The sequence below is a fragment of the Rhizophagus irregularis genome, chromosome 22 (genome assembly GCF_026210795.1).
Source record: "Rhizophagus irregularis chromosome 22, complete sequence".
NCBI lineage: Eukaryota > Fungi > Glomeromycota > Glomeromycetes > Glomerales > Glomeraceae > Rhizophagus > Rhizophagus irregularis.
In genome coordinates this window covers 1,037,036-1,053,646 of record NC_089450.1, presented here as the reverse complement: position 1 = coordinate 1,053,646, position 16,611 = coordinate 1,037,036, and the positions used below count along the sequence as shown (strand labels likewise).

At 32.2% G+C, this 16,611-nt stretch overlaps 11 protein-coding genes across 12 annotated transcripts; 8 read left to right on the top strand and 3 right to left on the bottom strand.

The window, feature by feature from the left end:
* Nucleotides 1–421: 421 nt before the first annotated feature.
* Nucleotides 422–699, top strand: OCT59_014499 (uncharacterized protein; the record flags this gene model as incomplete). The annotated part of the gene is made up of 2 exons (XM_066150065.1): nucleotides 422–589; nucleotides 658–699. 2 exons carry the CDS (start codon nucleotides 422–424, stop codon nucleotides 697–699), a joined length of 210 nt encoding a protein of 69 aa, XP_066002274.1.
* A 179-nt stretch (nucleotides 700–878) lies between these two features.
* On the top strand, nucleotides 879–2,122 carry OCT59_014498 (uncharacterized protein; the record flags this gene model as incomplete). The annotated part of the gene is made up of 5 exons (XM_066150064.1): nucleotides 879–979; nucleotides 1,597–1,631; nucleotides 1,696–1,810; nucleotides 1,980–2,036; nucleotides 2,119–2,122. 5 exons carry the CDS (start codon nucleotides 879–881, stop codon nucleotides 2,120–2,122), a joined length of 312 nt encoding a protein of 103 aa, XP_066002273.1.
* Nucleotides 2,123–2,612: 490 nt separating this feature from the next.
* On the bottom strand, nucleotides 2,613–2,828 carry OCT59_014497 (uncharacterized protein; the record flags this gene model as incomplete). Its single annotated transcript, XM_066150063.1, has 1 exon — nucleotides 2,613–2,828. The coding sequence occupies one exon, from the start codon at nucleotides 2,826–2,828 to the stop codon at nucleotides 2,613–2,615; it is 216 nt and encodes a 71-aa protein (XP_066002272.1).
* A 24-nt stretch (nucleotides 2,829–2,852) lies between these two features.
* On the bottom strand, nucleotides 2,853–3,164 carry OCT59_014496 (uncharacterized protein; the record flags this gene model as incomplete). Its single annotated transcript, XM_066150062.1, has 1 exon — nucleotides 2,853–3,164. The coding sequence occupies one exon, from the start codon at nucleotides 3,162–3,164 to the stop codon at nucleotides 2,853–2,855; it is 312 nt and encodes a 103-aa protein (XP_066002271.1).
* A 405-nt stretch (nucleotides 3,165–3,569) lies between these two features.
* On the top strand, nucleotides 3,570–4,714 carry OCT59_014495 (uncharacterized protein; the record flags this gene model as incomplete). Of its 2 annotated transcripts, XM_066150060.1 has the most annotated exons (2): nucleotides 3,570–4,122; nucleotides 4,230–4,714. In XM_066150060.1, the coding sequence occupies 2 exons, from the start codon at nucleotides 3,570–3,572 to the stop codon at nucleotides 4,712–4,714; spliced, it is 1,038 nt and encodes a 345-aa protein (XP_066002269.1). The 2 variants fall into 2 exon arrangements, with proteins under 2 accessions (XP_066002269.1, XP_066002270.1); XM_066150061.1 differs by having other exon boundaries at nucleotides 3,657–4,235.
* Nucleotides 4,715–4,893: 179 nt separating this feature from the next.
* On the top strand, nucleotides 4,894–6,200 carry OCT59_014494 (uncharacterized protein; the record flags this gene model as incomplete). Its single annotated transcript, XM_066150059.1, has 5 exons — nucleotides 4,894–4,916; nucleotides 4,975–5,049; nucleotides 5,110–5,443; nucleotides 5,536–6,079; nucleotides 6,163–6,200. 5 exons carry the CDS (start codon nucleotides 4,894–4,896, stop codon nucleotides 6,198–6,200), a joined length of 1,014 nt encoding a protein of 337 aa, XP_066002268.1.
* A 1,984-nt stretch (nucleotides 6,201–8,184) lies between these two features.
* On the top strand, nucleotides 8,185–8,598 carry OCT59_014493 (uncharacterized protein; the record flags this gene model as incomplete). Its single annotated transcript, XM_066150058.1, has 1 exon — nucleotides 8,185–8,598. The coding sequence occupies one exon, from the start codon at nucleotides 8,185–8,187 to the stop codon at nucleotides 8,596–8,598; it is 414 nt and encodes a 137-aa protein (XP_066002267.1).
* Nucleotides 8,599–8,852: 254 nt separating this feature from the next.
* Nucleotides 8,853–9,497, top strand: OCT59_014492 (uncharacterized protein; the record flags this gene model as incomplete). Its single annotated transcript, XM_066150056.1, has 1 exon — nucleotides 8,853–9,497. One exon carries the CDS (start codon nucleotides 8,853–8,855, stop codon nucleotides 9,495–9,497), a length of 645 nt encoding a protein of 214 aa, XP_066002266.1.
* A 134-nt stretch (nucleotides 9,498–9,631) lies between these two features.
* Nucleotides 9,632–11,248, top strand: OCT59_014491 (uncharacterized protein; the record flags this gene model as incomplete). The annotated part of the gene is made up of 1 exon (XM_066150055.1): nucleotides 9,632–11,248. The coding sequence occupies one exon, from the start codon at nucleotides 9,632–9,634 to the stop codon at nucleotides 11,246–11,248; it is 1,617 nt and encodes a 538-aa protein (XP_066002265.1).
* A 1,845-nt stretch (nucleotides 11,249–13,093) lies between these two features.
* On the top strand, nucleotides 13,094–14,008 carry OCT59_014490 (uncharacterized protein; the record flags this gene model as incomplete). Its single annotated transcript, XM_025327562.2, has 1 exon — nucleotides 13,094–14,008. The coding sequence occupies one exon, from the start codon at nucleotides 13,094–13,096 to the stop codon at nucleotides 14,006–14,008; it is 915 nt and encodes a 304-aa protein (XP_025170624.2).
* A 1,091-nt stretch (nucleotides 14,009–15,099) lies between these two features.
* OCT59_014489 (uncharacterized protein) lies at nucleotides 15,100–15,696 on the bottom strand (the record flags this gene model as incomplete). The annotated part of the gene is made up of 5 exons (XM_066150054.1): nucleotides 15,100–15,151; nucleotides 15,230–15,275; nucleotides 15,356–15,397; nucleotides 15,476–15,517; nucleotides 15,588–15,696. The coding sequence occupies 5 exons, from the start codon at nucleotides 15,694–15,696 to the stop codon at nucleotides 15,100–15,102; spliced, it is 291 nt and encodes a 96-aa protein (XP_066002264.1).
* Nucleotides 15,697–16,611: the final 915 nt, after the last annotated feature.

Sequence of the window (16,611 nt, the reverse complement as noted above, 5' to 3'; positions counted from 1 at the left end):
TAGAATAAATCACTAAAATGACAACTGGTATAGTGGGTTTAAAGGATAGGATTGTAGGCGTGTTCGATTATCCCGAGCTGAGTGAATATCTGGGAGTTCGATCCAACTAGTCCGGAGCGGTGATCACCAGCTCGGAAGAATTTGCTGGGCCACTCCTGTGCGACAGAAAAATAGGATCATCAGTCAGGTCTTGTGCGACATAATAATTTTCACATATATTCTAAAAAGAAGCTAACTAGTACCTCTATTTTTTTCCCGAACAAAATGTGAAAGGAGGTCTAGTTACAACACAGGACCAACTCCAAAAGTAAATAGTTACGGTAAAAGCATATGTTATGAAAGGCTGAGGAATTTGGAATTTCGAGATCTACAAGAACTAACTACTTTTGCGTCTCTCCGGTAGATCTCCATGTGAAAAGGTATGAAGATTCCATTTGCATGTGCCTTCAAAGAACTCTTGGCATCATACGACAATACTAATCACTATTCTTATCTCCTTAACTTCGGCTTGGCGCTCTTTTTCCCAGCAAGATATAAAGCATGTAGAGGTATGTGGAAGTTCAGCCAACTTTCCGCAAAAATAATTGAGGTATGTATATGCCAGAAGTCATGTTTACTGCAAGCGATAATTTCTCACAACGGGCCCTTACATTCCAGAAAACGAAAATATGGCCAATATTACTCTCAACTGCCTTATAATTCCCACCGGTCGCTTCACTGGAATTCCAAACAATAATGTCACTCTAATAGTTACAATCCCTCTTGGAAATGCGGTCAGAAACCTCCACACTCAGATTCAGCAACTGCTACCACAGCCATTCAGAAACGTTCCATTTTATCTTCGCGCATATCGCCTTGGACCTGTAAAATACGTTGCTATGCGAGAAGGGAGCTTGATTTCTGATTTTTTCGATGAGAATCTCACTGCGGACGTTTGCCATATTCTTGTAGAGGAGGATGTATATGGTTATTATAACTAGTATGCGATATAGTCGCAATTTTTATGTATTGTAGGCCGGGTTCCGGCAACGTTTTATTTCATAAATAAAGTATTATTTTATCGAACGTATATGAGAAACGGGTCACGTGTGATGATGCAATGCCTGTGCTACATAAAAACCTATATTAATGGCCAGTATTCTCTTTCCCATCCCAGAAATAAAATTTTATCTCACTCCGGAAAGTAACACTATTTTTTTGTCCGAGCCAAATATCCCTATAAAAACGTAACACTATGTCTGAAACTAGTACACCTTATACTCCAGCTTCCACCATTACCTTTGGTAATAATGAGACGGTCTCGCTGGCTGACGAAATTAAAAAATATGACACGGCCAAGCTTATAGAATATTTGCGGGAACAGAACCTAAACCTTGTGAAGGATGACTTTGATATAATCGAAAATGAGAGAGTGGGTGGGCAAGACTTCTTCGACTTGACTCAGGAAGAGCTTGAGCGACATGGAATGAAATTGGGGCCAGCTAAGAGACTCGTGAAGTTCGCTAAGGAGTGTAAAGATAAAAAGTTGAGGTCGTTCTCCTCGTACAAGACTAAGAAAGAGTTGAGTGAGGTGTTGGAGAAATATGGGATTGTTAGCGGGGATATAACTCGCATTCCACAGTTCATACCACGTAAGTAATATCAGATTAAAGGAGTTCTTTTTTATATATTTCGAGCTCACATATCATAATATAGCCATCCACACTATCAACGAAAGCGCCCCCGAATTTAAGCTATGTATTGACGACATCCTTCGTAGAATAAAAAATATGGGTCCAGTTGTAGATAGTAACGAAGCTATGCGGTGCGAGTATATTTCAACGATCTTACATACGGCTGTAAGTATTCTCGGCGACTTGGTAATCACACCTCAGGCAAATATAATTGGTGAAGAAAACACAGGCCGTGTCGACTATGCCATCAAAAAAATTATCAGCGAGTTATTGGAGGAAATAATTTGCATAACCGAAGGCAAACAGAATCAAGCAACTATGGGTATCTGCCAAAACTTACTACAATGTCGAAGCGCTTGTGATGTAAGTATAACAAATTCTACTAGCTCGCTCGCTATAGGATGATCATGGGCTATTGCTAACTTACTTCTCTATTTCCCTCTAGATGAATATAAATATGAACAAGAAAAAACGGAAGGTTGATGAGGCGTTCGATCCCGACTATGACTACGTCTATGGTATAGTCAGTACTGGGACAGACTGGTACTTCATCCTGCATAGTACTGAGGGCATCTATAGCACGAGCAGGACCGAGTATCGAATTTCACTTACAGAAGGCGCTCTCAAAGATGATACAGAATTGCGTAAGAATGTGAAGAGGGTTTTAGAAGTGATCGTAGGATTATTAAAGGATAGAGCAGTAGGTAGTGAGGAACCCGCAACTAAGAAGCGCCGTGTAGAAGAGATAATCAAGAAAAAATAATTGTATAGGACACTAGCATAGACGTCATGTATCCCGGGCTACGTCCCGAAACTTCGTATTTATTTTTCGCATGTAATAATAAAAAAAAAAATTGAATTTTGCAGGTATATATGATAAGCGAAAAATAAACTGCCATTCCAGGACTATAAACAATTTATTTATATCATAATCACGCCTTAGCAAAATGCTCGCGCTAGAGCCAATATATGTTCTGGCCCTAAAACACTAGTCTTGGTAAATGCATCATATAATGCACCCGGTCTATGCTTCGAAGGAGCTAAATTTGAATGATGGAGGAATTTCATAAGCACGCCGTTCCTCCAAGTTTTCATCTCTTCTTGCTCCCAAGTTATTCCTATTAACGTAGTCAAGTTATCAATGGAATAGTTCATTTGGATTAGATTCTGGAGCGAAGATCATTTATTTTTTTCTAGAATAAATAGACTCATTCCTCCCATAACAGCAGACTCCACACTAATAATAAATTTTTCACGAATATCTGCTCTAATTGCTAAGACAGATAAAGGCGGAATTAAGGCTGGATAGTAGAAGTCGGCTAGGGGATCTAATTCAAATTCACCTACATATATGATTCCAATGTCTTCTAAATAATCTGAGAGTCTATCAACATATTTATAGCCTTCACGAATCAACTTCTGGAATAGCTTTCTGTTTGGATCGATCCATCGGCCGGTTAGAATGTTGAGTACTGTTTTTTCCGCGTCCATAGATGATGATTTATGCTGTGGTATATGATTAATCGTTTACGATATACTTTTTCCACCACAGTTCAATTAGGATTTTCTCATTTTGAAATTCGAATTCTATAATGTGAAAGGTGCAAGAATATAATAAATGGATCGTCTTACCTGCCCACATATTAGAAAGGATGGGAGCACTTGTGGCCGAGTCTGCACCCGCTTAGAGTCTTATCACAGCCAAAAGGGATGTATTACTCCAGAGTACTAACTGGTGCTGTCTTAAACATTTGCCCCAAACTATGTATTATTTTTTGCATATAATAATAAAAAAAATTCTTGGCAAAACCGTGAACAATGTTCACGATCAGCCAAAATGGCCTACATAGTTTTCTGATTTTGAATACTAGCATTATAGAGCATTAAAATATTATCATGTCAACCGAACTTGATTCATTGAGACAACGCATCATTGAGCTTGAGGCCGAGAATGCTGAGGTTAAGGCCAAATATATCAAGGTTATGGATGAGAATGCAGAGGTCAAGGCTGAGAATGCAAAGTTAAGGTGCGCTTTGGAAGAACATGAAGCTAGGTTCACGAGACTAGAGCAGAGAGATAAAGAAAAGACCAACCTTATTGCCAAAATGGATGATGATATCAAGGAAATCAAACAATCATCGGCCAATGCCAGCTCTGTCGAGAACCCAAACAATGTTGTTCGCCTGGGTAAACTAGAAAAGATGGCAAAACCATCAAATACATCTGATAGCACATTTAATTCTAATGTATGCAAACCTATTCGCACAGAAACTAAGTCATTGGAGGATAAAGGGACGGATGATTTCTTGGATGAGGTACGTAAGAAAAGGGTTAGTGATGAGATAAGGCAACGTAACAAAGAGAAGAAAATTCAGCGTGAGTCAACTGTCCCTTCCGACTTATCATGTGTTACAGAAACTTCTCTAAGAAATCATGATGAAAACGAAAGTAACACAAAAACCGTGAACATTGTTCACGATCAAGAAAAGATTTCATTGGAAGACTCTGTGCAAAAAATGCCTGAAAGACTTAATGAGGATGTTTCCCGGATTCAGGCTTAGTAACTGAAATTGTACGAGACTTATTACAAGGATTTCTGGTGGATGATTTCCAGAGAGAATTTATTAATACCGAATTTATTGATAGAGAGCATTCTAATTCTTCACCTGTCACAGAAGAGCTTGCCCGTTTATTTCATCAAGCGAGTATAGCAAGGAAAAATTCGATCAAAGCTAAGCAGGAAGAGATTTCATCTTGGGGTCGCTACTCTGAAAGATTCGAAGATAAGGTCATGAAGCTCAGATCCGAGGATAAAAATCTTAAGGATAAGACAGCAAGGTCCCAGATTTATAATGAAATGAAACTATACCTTTCAGGCGTTTCTGATGAATATTTGCGCAAGATAACAAGCAAAGCAAGGAAGATCAATAAGCTATTTGGATATGATTACGATCCTATAACTCTGAAAAAGATTAAAGGCATATGGTTAATCAGGTTACCTATAGTGTTTCCAGACTCACTAACCGGTCATATGGAGTAACTATCACCCAGCACAGTAGGATTTATTTTTAAAACGTGTATTACGTAATACAGAAATACTTAATTATGACTCACACTTGTAAATCTTTAACATATAAGACCAAAAGATAAGGATTTACTAATTATCTATCAACGTGCTTAATCCCGTTACTGGCCGTTAGTAACACGATTTATGTATAAATGGTGACTTGGGACAGAAACAAGTACGTTTAGTTTGTTTCACTAATTTAGCATATACGGTACTTATACACAGTTCTCTAGTCCATATATTTGGCTAAATAATCTGAAAGAACCATGGCAGAGGCGTTTGATCAGGGAATTCGTGGAACCTTTCAGGTAAGGAGAGTGAGTACAAAAAAGATGCTTGAACAAGTTCATAAAACGTATTTTATGTAGAACGTACGGAATAATAACACCTTTCAACGAGAGGGGAAGAAGAGTACCCTTAACCGACTTTCGTCCGATATTGATATTCACCATTTGGGACGCTTGGTCTATTCTTTGGACCTATGCTTACCCGCCTTCAGGGAAGATGAAATTAAAAACGCAAATAGATTATTTAATGAGAAGTCTGGAATGCTTAGCAGAAAGCTTGATAACAATTCAACCGAATCAAAATTTACGACCATCAACTGTAAACATAACGTACTCAAGAGAGACTCAAAAAGGAATAGCTGTGAAGTACATGATGGGTGCTTCAGTTCGTTGCAGAGTACCAATGAACTGCAAGGTGACAAGTTCGAGAGTACAAAATATGCAGACGTTGTATCGGGCATCAGATGTGGTGAATGTCCTAACCGACGATCAATTGGAATTTTGCAGACACGATTTGGGGAATTGTTCAGAATCGGTACCCTGGGAAATAATGCGTGGACAACTGATGGAACCCCTTCAGAAACGTGTCGTTTTATACACGCGCACTCTTTCCCTACCCAAGAATCATCAACCATTGAAGATAAAGGAACCGTGTCCCAAGTGCCAGCATGTGCAGTCCAGAATGGAAAAACATTGCGTTACAACAATAATTCCATATTAGTTGATGCTTTTGGGAAATCTGGACGATCTCGTATTGGAGCTTTTATTGGTTTTAAGATTCTCAAGGATAGTGATCCAAAAGAACTAACTAGCTATATAACAAGCGTTTCAGAATTTGGTTTTAATCATATAATTATTATTGGGGAGATTTACTCTGGAATTGTCTTTTTAGATTGTTATGGTCGTGTTTTTGTGTGGGAAGATGAAGGTCAAATGGTGTTTCCACTTGGGGGTTCCCCTGAAGAAGCATCAAAAAGATCAATAGGAGGAGATAAGTTGGGATGGTTTGTGGAGAATGGAAATGTATATATGTATATTAAGAAACCTCAACGTAAGTATGCAAAAAGTTGTTATGGTGATATGTACATTTGATTGCTGTCATTTTTTATTTAATTTTTGTTCTATTTCTTCTAGCTTGTTTCTTCCAGTTTGATACAATAAGGGGAACGTAAAACAAGAAAGACAAAAGTTCGGGGTGAAGAGTATCATTAATATGATTAAAATTATTAATTATGCATTATTTTAAAAAATTAAATGTATCTTAACTACTCACATTATCTTTTTAACCTAATAAAGTATGCTATTGCGCCACAAGTCATATACGATTGTTATCCTTAGTATTATGTATCTGTATTCCACATATATAAATATCAATAAAGTTTCGCCCCTCGGGGATATAATTTTTTACATATGTACAGATGAGGAAGTGTTAAAGTGTGCGTAACGGCATTGTATATTTTTGATCGCTCAACAGTAGAGAAAAATAAATCATGTGAGATCGATGATCACCTGAAATGCGCAGAAGATATCGGTAAAATTCTTGCCGGCTGTGCGACGTAAGATTGGCATATATATTCGCATGATTTATTTTTGCATGTCATGTCTCCGGCCACGCTATTATCATATCAATAAAACAATATTCGGATATAGACATTTCTTCAAACAATCATTATTTCGCATATGGGATTTGAGGATGTGTATGCTAATCACGAAGTCATTTTTATAGATTTGCAGGGTAGGGATTGGAAAAGATTCGATTAAAATCGTATCTATCGAAAATCGACAAGAATCGATTTTAAATCGATTATCGAATAAAAATCAAATCTACTTATTGTGGCGCAGTATCGTTAATTAATGACACAAGTTAGTATTAAACAACAATAATATTTATACCAAATGCGGGGGCCCGTTAAAGCGGGATAGAATCACGTGATTTAAAATTATTATGATTTGATAAATTTTTTATAAACTAAAATTAAAGTGAACTTGAAAATCATTAGATAAGTGTATTTCGGCCTGCTCCACAAGTTTACTTAGGGAGAAAAAGTGGAAAAAGAACAATGTTTTTGACTTTACATATGAGCAAACGAATTTTGCTGATCATACCCAAAAAAGGATAGATCAATTTTAACGAAATTGAAAAAGTTGAATAAATCGAAAACGGTGTTCTAAACCTCATTTTGTGCTCTAAGTAAACTTGCAGAACAGGTCAAAATGCACTTAGTATATATTTATTTGGAAGGTTTTATATATAATAAAGAGTTTTATTTAAAAAAAAGAAAAATTTCGAAAGTCACGCGATTCTACTCTGCTTTAACGGTCCCCCAAATGCGGAAGTATTACGTCATTACGTGATGAAGCAGCACAGAAAACTTATGATCGTCATGTCGCACTGATAAACATATCTACATATCGCGCTAGATTTTTTCACTTTTTTCTCACCTTTTTATTTTGGCTAAGTAGTCTAATGATCTGATTTATCACAAAGCTTAAAGTTACACAGCTTACGGCGTGATTCGTGAAACAGCAATGGACACCATAGGAAATACTTCACAAAATATCTCACAGGTTAGTTAATTTTGCATATTTTTTTGTATTATCGAAGCTTTTAGAGTATATCCTATAACAGTCACTGGAAATGTCACAATAAAAAAAGGCAAATTTTTTTTATTAAGGTCGAGAAAAAAAAATTTATGGCGCAGTACCCTCTTCAAATGTATAATACAAATATATAATTAAAGTTGGCCAAAATTAATTAAATCTGGTTAAATTTGCCGATCAACAATTTATAATTCTGGCCAAATTTTTGTTAATTCTGGCCAATTCCGTAATGCCGGCCTAAATTTTGTTAAATTAAAAAAAATTAAATCATATGTAACACCAAATTTACACAATATGATCGATCTAAATTAAATAATAAAAAACGAACATATTGACCGCTTCTATAACCTTATTAAAAAAAATCTCTCATACTCTTTGTTATTCAACTTTAATCTTCGCTGGAAGTTGTTGTATTTTTGATATTAAAAATAATAAAAGGTAAGAAAAACTTGAAATTTACCAAAGATAACAAGAAATTTAAAGTTTTAAACAAAAACTAGTAAAATATAACGTGTTTTTTTCTTAAAAAAAAAATTTTTTTTTTAGATTTATATAATGGATTTAGAGAAAAGCTTAGAATATGAGAATTTAGAGGAAAGTTTAACGGATAAGAATGAAACTTTTTATAGTGAATATGATGAAAATGAGAGTTTCGATAATGTAGAGGAAAATGAATCTTTAGAATCTTTATTTGAATTAGATTTTAATATGCTTACAAATGCAAAAAAATTAGTTCAACAAAATATTTCAGAGGAAGAAGACAATTGGGAGGATCTGAGTGATATAGGAAGTAATTTTTCTGAGACAGAATCTGATGATGAGCGTGATGAAATAATTACTAAAGTACCAAATAATGAAAATTTAACTCCATGCGTTGTAATTGATATGTTAGATGGTAAAATTCAGCAGTGCAACTCTAAAAAAAAAATTGAGACGACTTTGGCAAATGATTGGAACTTGGCAAATTGACGATGAAGAAGTTAAAGCAAAAAATTTTTTAATTGAAGATTTAGGTGTTTGTTATTCGCATTTTTTATATGATCAAAATCAATTGCATTCATCAAATTTAAAACAAACTAAAGATTATATGGAAAGTATTATTCATAGACGCAGATGTTTATTTTGTAATAAAAATAAAATTTTTTTTAGTCGTGGTCCTAATTGTGAAAATCACTCATATAAAGTTATAGGTAAAAATAATCGAGGTACCTTGTATAAGGCAAATGAAATGTGGTGCATTGCAAACATACCATTCTTTTGTAATTCCAACAAATTCGAGTAAACATGCACGATATATATGTATGAATTGTTATGAAGAAAAGGGTGGGCATATTTATCAACGTGTTGGACAAGGTATAAAAAAAGATCCAAATTGTGATAACCTGTCACATCATAAAAACGATACCAAAAAGGCATTAGAAGTAATTGGATATTGGATTCTTAATATTGCTAATTCTGATAATTTAGCATTTCAAGAAAAAATTTTAGCACATTTAGCTCCTATTTTATGTATTATTAATACTCAAGAAAAATCTGAGACTACATCATCAACGCTACTATCAGTACAAAATATAAAAAATGAAGTACCTTCTTTATTTATAATTCTTATTATTCTTATTTTAGTCAAATTTAATTACAATTTTGATAAAAAATTAAATCCTAAGAATCTTACGTCAAAACATTTTTTTGAATTTGGAGAAGCATTAGCACATTCAATAATACTCGCGAAAAATGAATTAAAAATTCACAAAAAATTACTTGAATCACCTACTTCTATAGAAGAATATCGTTCTATATTTCCTTCATGTTTAGTACAATTTTATGATGGTCTTTTAAAAACTTTATATGAAACAAAAAAAAAATTATAGATAGACAAAGAAAATATCGTAAAAAACCATTAAAACCTTTAAATTATGAAAAAATTACTAAACAAACCACATTTTTTATTTCAATAATTTTAAACATTGCATTTAAAAGATGGAAAATTTGGTTACCTCGAACAATGGCAAGTCTTTGCCGAAAACCAAAACTTTTGTCATCATTGCAGGGAATTTTAGAAGTTGTTAATATTACAAGCCACTCTCAAAGACATGAACGAAATTTGGAAAAAATTCGTGCTCTCTTAGTAGACCCAACTGATCGAATTTGCCATGAAAAGAATATTTGGAATCTTGGTATTATTGATAATGTGGATTTTAAAGAAACTACATTTGGTTATGGAAACATTTTTGACGCTGTTAGAGGAAATTCACACGCTACATTACGGATGCTCTTTCAATACCAACTACCTAATGAATTACCTGAAATTATTGGGCAAAATAATTTTTCACAACAAACATTTAATATTTTTAATTCAGTTTTTGAACAATTACTTACGTTTAATGAAAATCTCACTCCTAATTATCGTTCAGATTTTAATGAAGATGATATACGTAATCAAATTATGACACATTTTGAAGTTAGTTTTAATCTTCCGCCTCCTAATGTTATAATTCTTGATGCTGGAGATCAACCATCAAGTGATTCCGCTGTGCATAAATGTCTAGAAATGTATAAAAATGAAATTGGTATGGAAAATAATGAATATATTAATGTAGTTGCGGATGAAGCTATTTTTAGACGAGGTATTAGTTATTGTAAAACAAATCAAAAAACAAAAATGATCCTTGGACAATGGCATACCAATAAGGATATGATGATGGCATTAATTACAATTTTTTCTGGTTACGGAATATTCAATATGGCAGGAATATTAGGTATACGATTTCTAGATAAATTAGAGAAAGGTGTAGATTTCAGAGCAACTTCAAGAGTATTGGAATTGATTTGGATTTCCGTAGGAATAGCAATTCATATATATGTAAAAAAGAAAAAACAGACATTAGATAATATTTTAAAAGAAGAAAATAATTGTGTAAAAGTTTGGTATTTATATTTTCAATGGGCTAGTTATTGGCGTGCACATTGGTTTAGTATTAGATGGGGAATATTTGATTTACAACATGAAAGTTTAAAAGCTTTTTCACCTTTATTTCCCATTGCCGGTAAATCAAATTATGCTAGATCTGTAACGTATCATATACATTGCATAGAAAATAATCCTCTACTTCGTAAAATGCTTCGTACAGCACCATCCATTAATTTAACAAGTCCTGGACATTTTTTTGCATATGACGAAGCACTAGAAACATTTGGAGTAAAATTTGTAAAACAAAATGTAACAAGAATTCCAGCAGATAAAGAAGAGTTGAAATTAAGAATAAAAGCTACTCAACTAGAAAAGGAACGAACAGAAATGCTGATTTGTGATTACATTGGAGATTCTGTTCAAAGTTCCCGACCACGTAATGTTCAATCTCGAAAGGAAAAGATTTGGGAGCTCGCACACTTATTGATAAATGCTTTTGAATCTTTAAATCCTCTTGAAAATCCAGTATTTGAATTCTGTAACAATTTAAATGATGATGGAGTTAATCAATTAATTATTGCGTATGATATTGGAATTAAGAGATTACAAACAATAGCAAATCAAGAAATTTTTTTAACAGAAAGTTATACAACTATTGGAAGAAAGCAAGAAATATCACACGGGTTACAGTTGCTGATATTACTAAAATGAAAAAAGAAAAAAAAATAGAAATAAGAGAAGAAAAAGAAAAAGAAAAAGGGAGAGGAGGGAGAGGAAGGGGAAGGGGGAGGGGGAGAGGGAGAGGGAGAGGGAGGGAGGGGAGGGGGAAGGGGAAGGGAGGGAGGGGGAGGAGGAAGAAGAAGAAACAAACATGCTATCTGATGATGATGATGAAGCAACTGATACTTAAATCCCAAACTATTATACGTTCATGCTATAGTAATTTGTAAAAAAAATAAATTATTTTTAATTAAAATATTAAAAAAAATTTTGATGGCAGCATAAAATATTTTAAAAAATAAATTTATATTTATTTATCTATGAAAATTGATAAAAAAATTTCTATTATACACGAAAAAATAATTGTTCTACATAAAAATAAATCTATCCTATATGAATACAAAATTATCTATGCAAAAAATAAACTCACATGAATAATCAACTTGTTTTCATCTGATTAATTAATATTATTTGACGTCCATCACGAAAATTAAGAAATCGTCAAAAATAATTTTTAACTACTATTAAACCTATATAAAAAAAAGGACAAACAATCCATATTAGTTATAAAATAAGTAATGGTAGTATGAGAAAAAAAATAATTATCTTTACTTTAGGCAAAATTTCTAAGCTGAAAAAATAAGAAATTCCAAATCATCAAAAATAATTCCAGACCGCCTAGAGAAGAGAAATTAGTATTAGTATATAGTATTGTATAACTAACAAGTATAATTGAAGAGTTGTAGATACAAGAGGATATTGATAACTTACAAAAATAAATGATTTTAATATACTTTTTTTTCATTTTTTATATTAAAAAGCTCCTTATAATAAAAAAAAATCCAATTTTTTACGTTTTACACAAAAACTACCTAACTGACCGTCATTAATAACTTAAAAAAACATTTTCTTCTCGTGAATTTGCATATATTACTATTGTTAAAAATATTTTTTACTCCATTTCTCAACTTTAATCTCGAAGAAAAGCTTTTTTTAAGGGTTTTTTGCAAGAAATGTAAAACGAAAAAAAAAAATTACTAAAATGGAAAGTAATGATAAAATTTATAGAACACATGATTATCTATAAATTTTGTAATTTACACAAGCGTGGTACATTTGGAATTTGACGTTTAATTATAAAATAAAGTTGTTGGATTAATGTTACACAAAATTGATTTATTATGAAAATGATCTGCATGTGACATTTTCGGTGACTGATAATATAATCACATGGAATATATTTAAAAAAACCGAGATTTTGAGCAAAACAAGTATTTCAATTATAATAATTATATATTTATAATATAGTGTATATCTATTTAACTTAATATAACGAAAATATATCATTTCTTTAATATAGTTTAAGCTTGTATTTTAATTTTTAATTTTTTTATCATATTTCATTGATTTTAAATATACTTTTTTTTAAATATCAGATTCTTCATTGTTTTTTTTTTCATGTAGCATATATTTTATTGATTTCATTATTTTTAAATGCTATTCATTAAATATCATTGAATTTTCATTGTTTTTTATCATGTATTAAATTTTAAAATATAGTTCTTTTTATCGTCTACAAGTATCATTTATTTATCTTTTCAGTATTGTTATTAATTAAATTTGTAGTTCTTTTCTTGGAATTCTCTTCCCAATGTTTTAAAATCGATACTTCCCCAGCACTACACATATTCAATTATAAACTTTAACGAACTACCATCGTATCAAACTGCTGAGGACTTTGTGATACCACAATTTGAACTAGACGTATTTGTAGATGTCAATGATAAAGAGAAGGCATCCAAATGGTTTGTGACGTTTCAATTCTGGTCAAAAACAATGATGCTGGAAACCAAGCGTTATGAAATCAAGGGAAAATATGTTCTTTTTTGCGAGACTAGACATTGTATACATAGCGATACAGTGAAGAAAAAGCAAGGAAGTCGAGAAGTTAAACGCCAAAATTTGCTTCGATTACGAAATACCAGTTGCAAAGCAACAATTCATCTTCGGTTAGAGAGTTGGCGCGTTGAACTTAATCATCTCCTAGAGGTTAATATAAAGTTTACGCACAATCATGTAATTAATTCGGCAGAATCGTTAAGCTTTCGTCGTGTCAATGAAAAATTCTGCGAGAAGTTCTTGCAACTTTTCAAAGATGGATATTCGCCTGCATCGGCGATAAATGTCCATGAAGATGAGTTGTACCTTAGTTCTATGGATGAACAGGATCTATTAGTTCTACTTGCAGATCGGGCAAATAATCCTGACTACGATTATATTGCCAAGTTATTTCAAAAATATCGAGAAACTTCACTTGGTGATTGTAATGGTAGTTTAATATTTAGATGTCTCGTAGATATTGTAAACGAATATAACAGCTCAGGTCGTGGAAAAGCAATCCTTCAAGAATACGATTCACGTACGGAAAAGGCACTTATTCTATGTGTGGTAACTGGATTAATGAGTCGCGTGCACGAAAAAATCCCACAATCTGGTGAAATATGTTATGTAGATGTTTCAGCATCATTCGAACCTTTAAATACGTCGATTACACTTCTTTGTACCAGTTGTGCGGTCGGAGCACTCCCTCTTGGATTGTTCATAATCTCAGATGAGCTTGAAATCACACTAGAAAAGGCACTTAACCTACTAAAATCGATTCTTCCACACAGGTCGAACAGATGTCATTGTCACAAAATTTGCCTGGAATTTTTCTGGCAAATTGAGAATTATCCCGGTAAATTGAGGTAAATTGTGTTACAATTTTGGGATAATGGAGGACTTACAATTTGGCAAATTTTGTCAAAATGGCGGAATTCCTACAGAATTCCTAATTCAAATGTTGAGAAATTTTTCAGTAAATTATCATTAAATTGTGGGAAATTTTAGGCAAATTTTTAGTAATGTTATGCAAACGAAGTGTAAATTGTGGTGAATTTAGTTAAATTTTTAGTAATTTTATGCAAACGTAATGTAAATTGTAGTGAATTTTAGGCAAATTTTTAGTAATTTTATGCAAACGAAGTGCAAATTGTGGTGAATTTAGTTAAATTTTTAGTAATGTTATGTAAACAAAGTGCAAATTGTGGTGAATTTAGTTAAATTTTTAGTAATTATATGTAAACGTAATGTAAATTGTGGTGAATTTAGTTAAATTTTTAGTAATGCTATGCAAACGAAGTGCAAATTGTGGTGAATTTAGTTAAATTTTTAGTAATGTTATGTAAACAAAGTGCAAATTGTGGTGAATTTAGTTAAATTTTTAGTAATTATATGTAAACGTAATGTAAATTGTGGTGAATTTAGTTAAATTTTTAGTAATGCTATGCAAACGAAGTGCAAATTATGGTAAATTTAGTTAAATTTTTAGTAATGTTATGCAAACGTAATGCAAATAGTGGTAAATTGTAGTGTATTTTTAGTAATATTATGTAAATTGTTGAAAATTTAGGTAAATTTTTCAGCAATGTTGTGCAAACGTAATACAAATTGTGGAAAATTGTGGTGAATTTTGCATTTTTTTGGTAAATGTTAGCTAGATTTTTGAATAATTTAGTGAAATTTAGGATAATTTCGGACAATTGAGTGAAAATGTTTTACCGATTTTGGACAATTGAGTGTAAACGATATAAATGCAACATTTTCGAAGATAATTTAGTGAAATTTTGCAATAATTTCAGATAATTAAGTGAAATTTTCGGGCAATTGAGCGAAATTTAGTAATAATTTTAAACAATTTAGTGTAAACGCCATGACAATTTAAAACACTGATTTATAATCTATTATAATTTTATTTATTAATAAATGCACAATTATTATTATTTAACGATAATCTATATTTATCAGATATCCGATAATCTATGGATAATCTGCACCAGTGCCAAAATAGAAAACCTAAAAAAAAAACAAACAAAACATTAATATACGTTTCGTAAAAAAAATAAATTAAAGAAACATTTCGAAGTTATATACCTTCGAAATGTTGAATTCCATATGCATGTCCAATAAGCCGCTGAACCTAAAAAAGAAAAAAAATGAAACATTAATTTATGTTTCGTGAAAAAAATTAAATTAAAGAAACATTTTGAAGTTACATACCTTCGAAATGTTGAATTCCATACGTCCAATGAGCTGCTGAACCTAAAAAAGAAAAAAAAACGAAACATTAATAACCGTTTCGTTGAAAAAAATAAAAATAAAAAATATTTCGAAGTATACCTTCAAAATATTGAATTCCGGTCTGTCCAATAGCCGCTGAACCTAAAAAAAAAAAATGAAGCGTTAATAAACACTTCGTTGAAAAATAAAATAAAAAAATTTCGAAGTATACCTTCGAAATATTTCCTTTCATTTTCCCTTTCCCTTTCGTTCTTACCCTTCCCTTTCGTCTTCTCTTTCGTTTTCTCTTTTCCTTTACATTTTTCACCTTCCCCTTTCATTTTTCACATTCCCCTTTCGTTTTTCACCTTTCCCTTTCGTTCTCATCTTTCTCTTTTCTTTCATTCTCACCTTTTCCTTTCATTCCTTTAACCTATAAAAAAACAAAAAATAAACGAAATTTAAATAATGTTTCGTTATATAATAAAAGAACACCCCACCAAATGCCCGGAGTTTCCTTTGTCTCTTCCAATTACTTGAATGGGTTCTTCAATTCATTCACCTTTGCCAAGCACTTTCTTTTTGAACTTCTTAACCATTTTAGTTCCAATTTGGCAGAAGTGGATGTTAAGGTGATCTATAAAAAAAATTGAAACGTTAGTTAACGTTTTGTTAAGAAATAAAGAAAAAAATATAAACAAAAACAAAATTCCCTTTATTACCTTCCACCCAAAGTCCGGTTCGTGAATTCGTTCCGGCGTTCCTACAAAAAGTAAAGGAAAGAAACATTTAATATCATTTCTTTAAAAAAAAACAATAAATTAAGTTTCGCAACGATTCATTGCAAAACTCACTGGGTCATTTCATCCAAACGTCCGGAACCTACAAAAAGAAGGAAAGAAACGTTAGTTAACGTTTCTTTTAATAAAAAAAAATAAAAAATTAAGTATCGCAATGTAACATTGCGAAACTTACCGGTTTGTTTCCATCATTCTAATGTCCAGAACTTACAAAAAGTAAAAAAGAAACGTTAATATAAACGTTTCTTATAATAAAAAAAATAAAAATTAAGTTTCGCAATGTAACATTGCGAAACTTAGCATCATCCTAACGTCCGGAACCTACAAAAAGTAAAATAAAGAAACGTTAGTTAACGTTTCTTAAAAAGAAATAAATAAAAATAAAGTTTCGCAACACAATGTTGCGAAACTTACCGGTTCATTTCGAACTCATCATTCAAACGTCCGGCGTTCCTA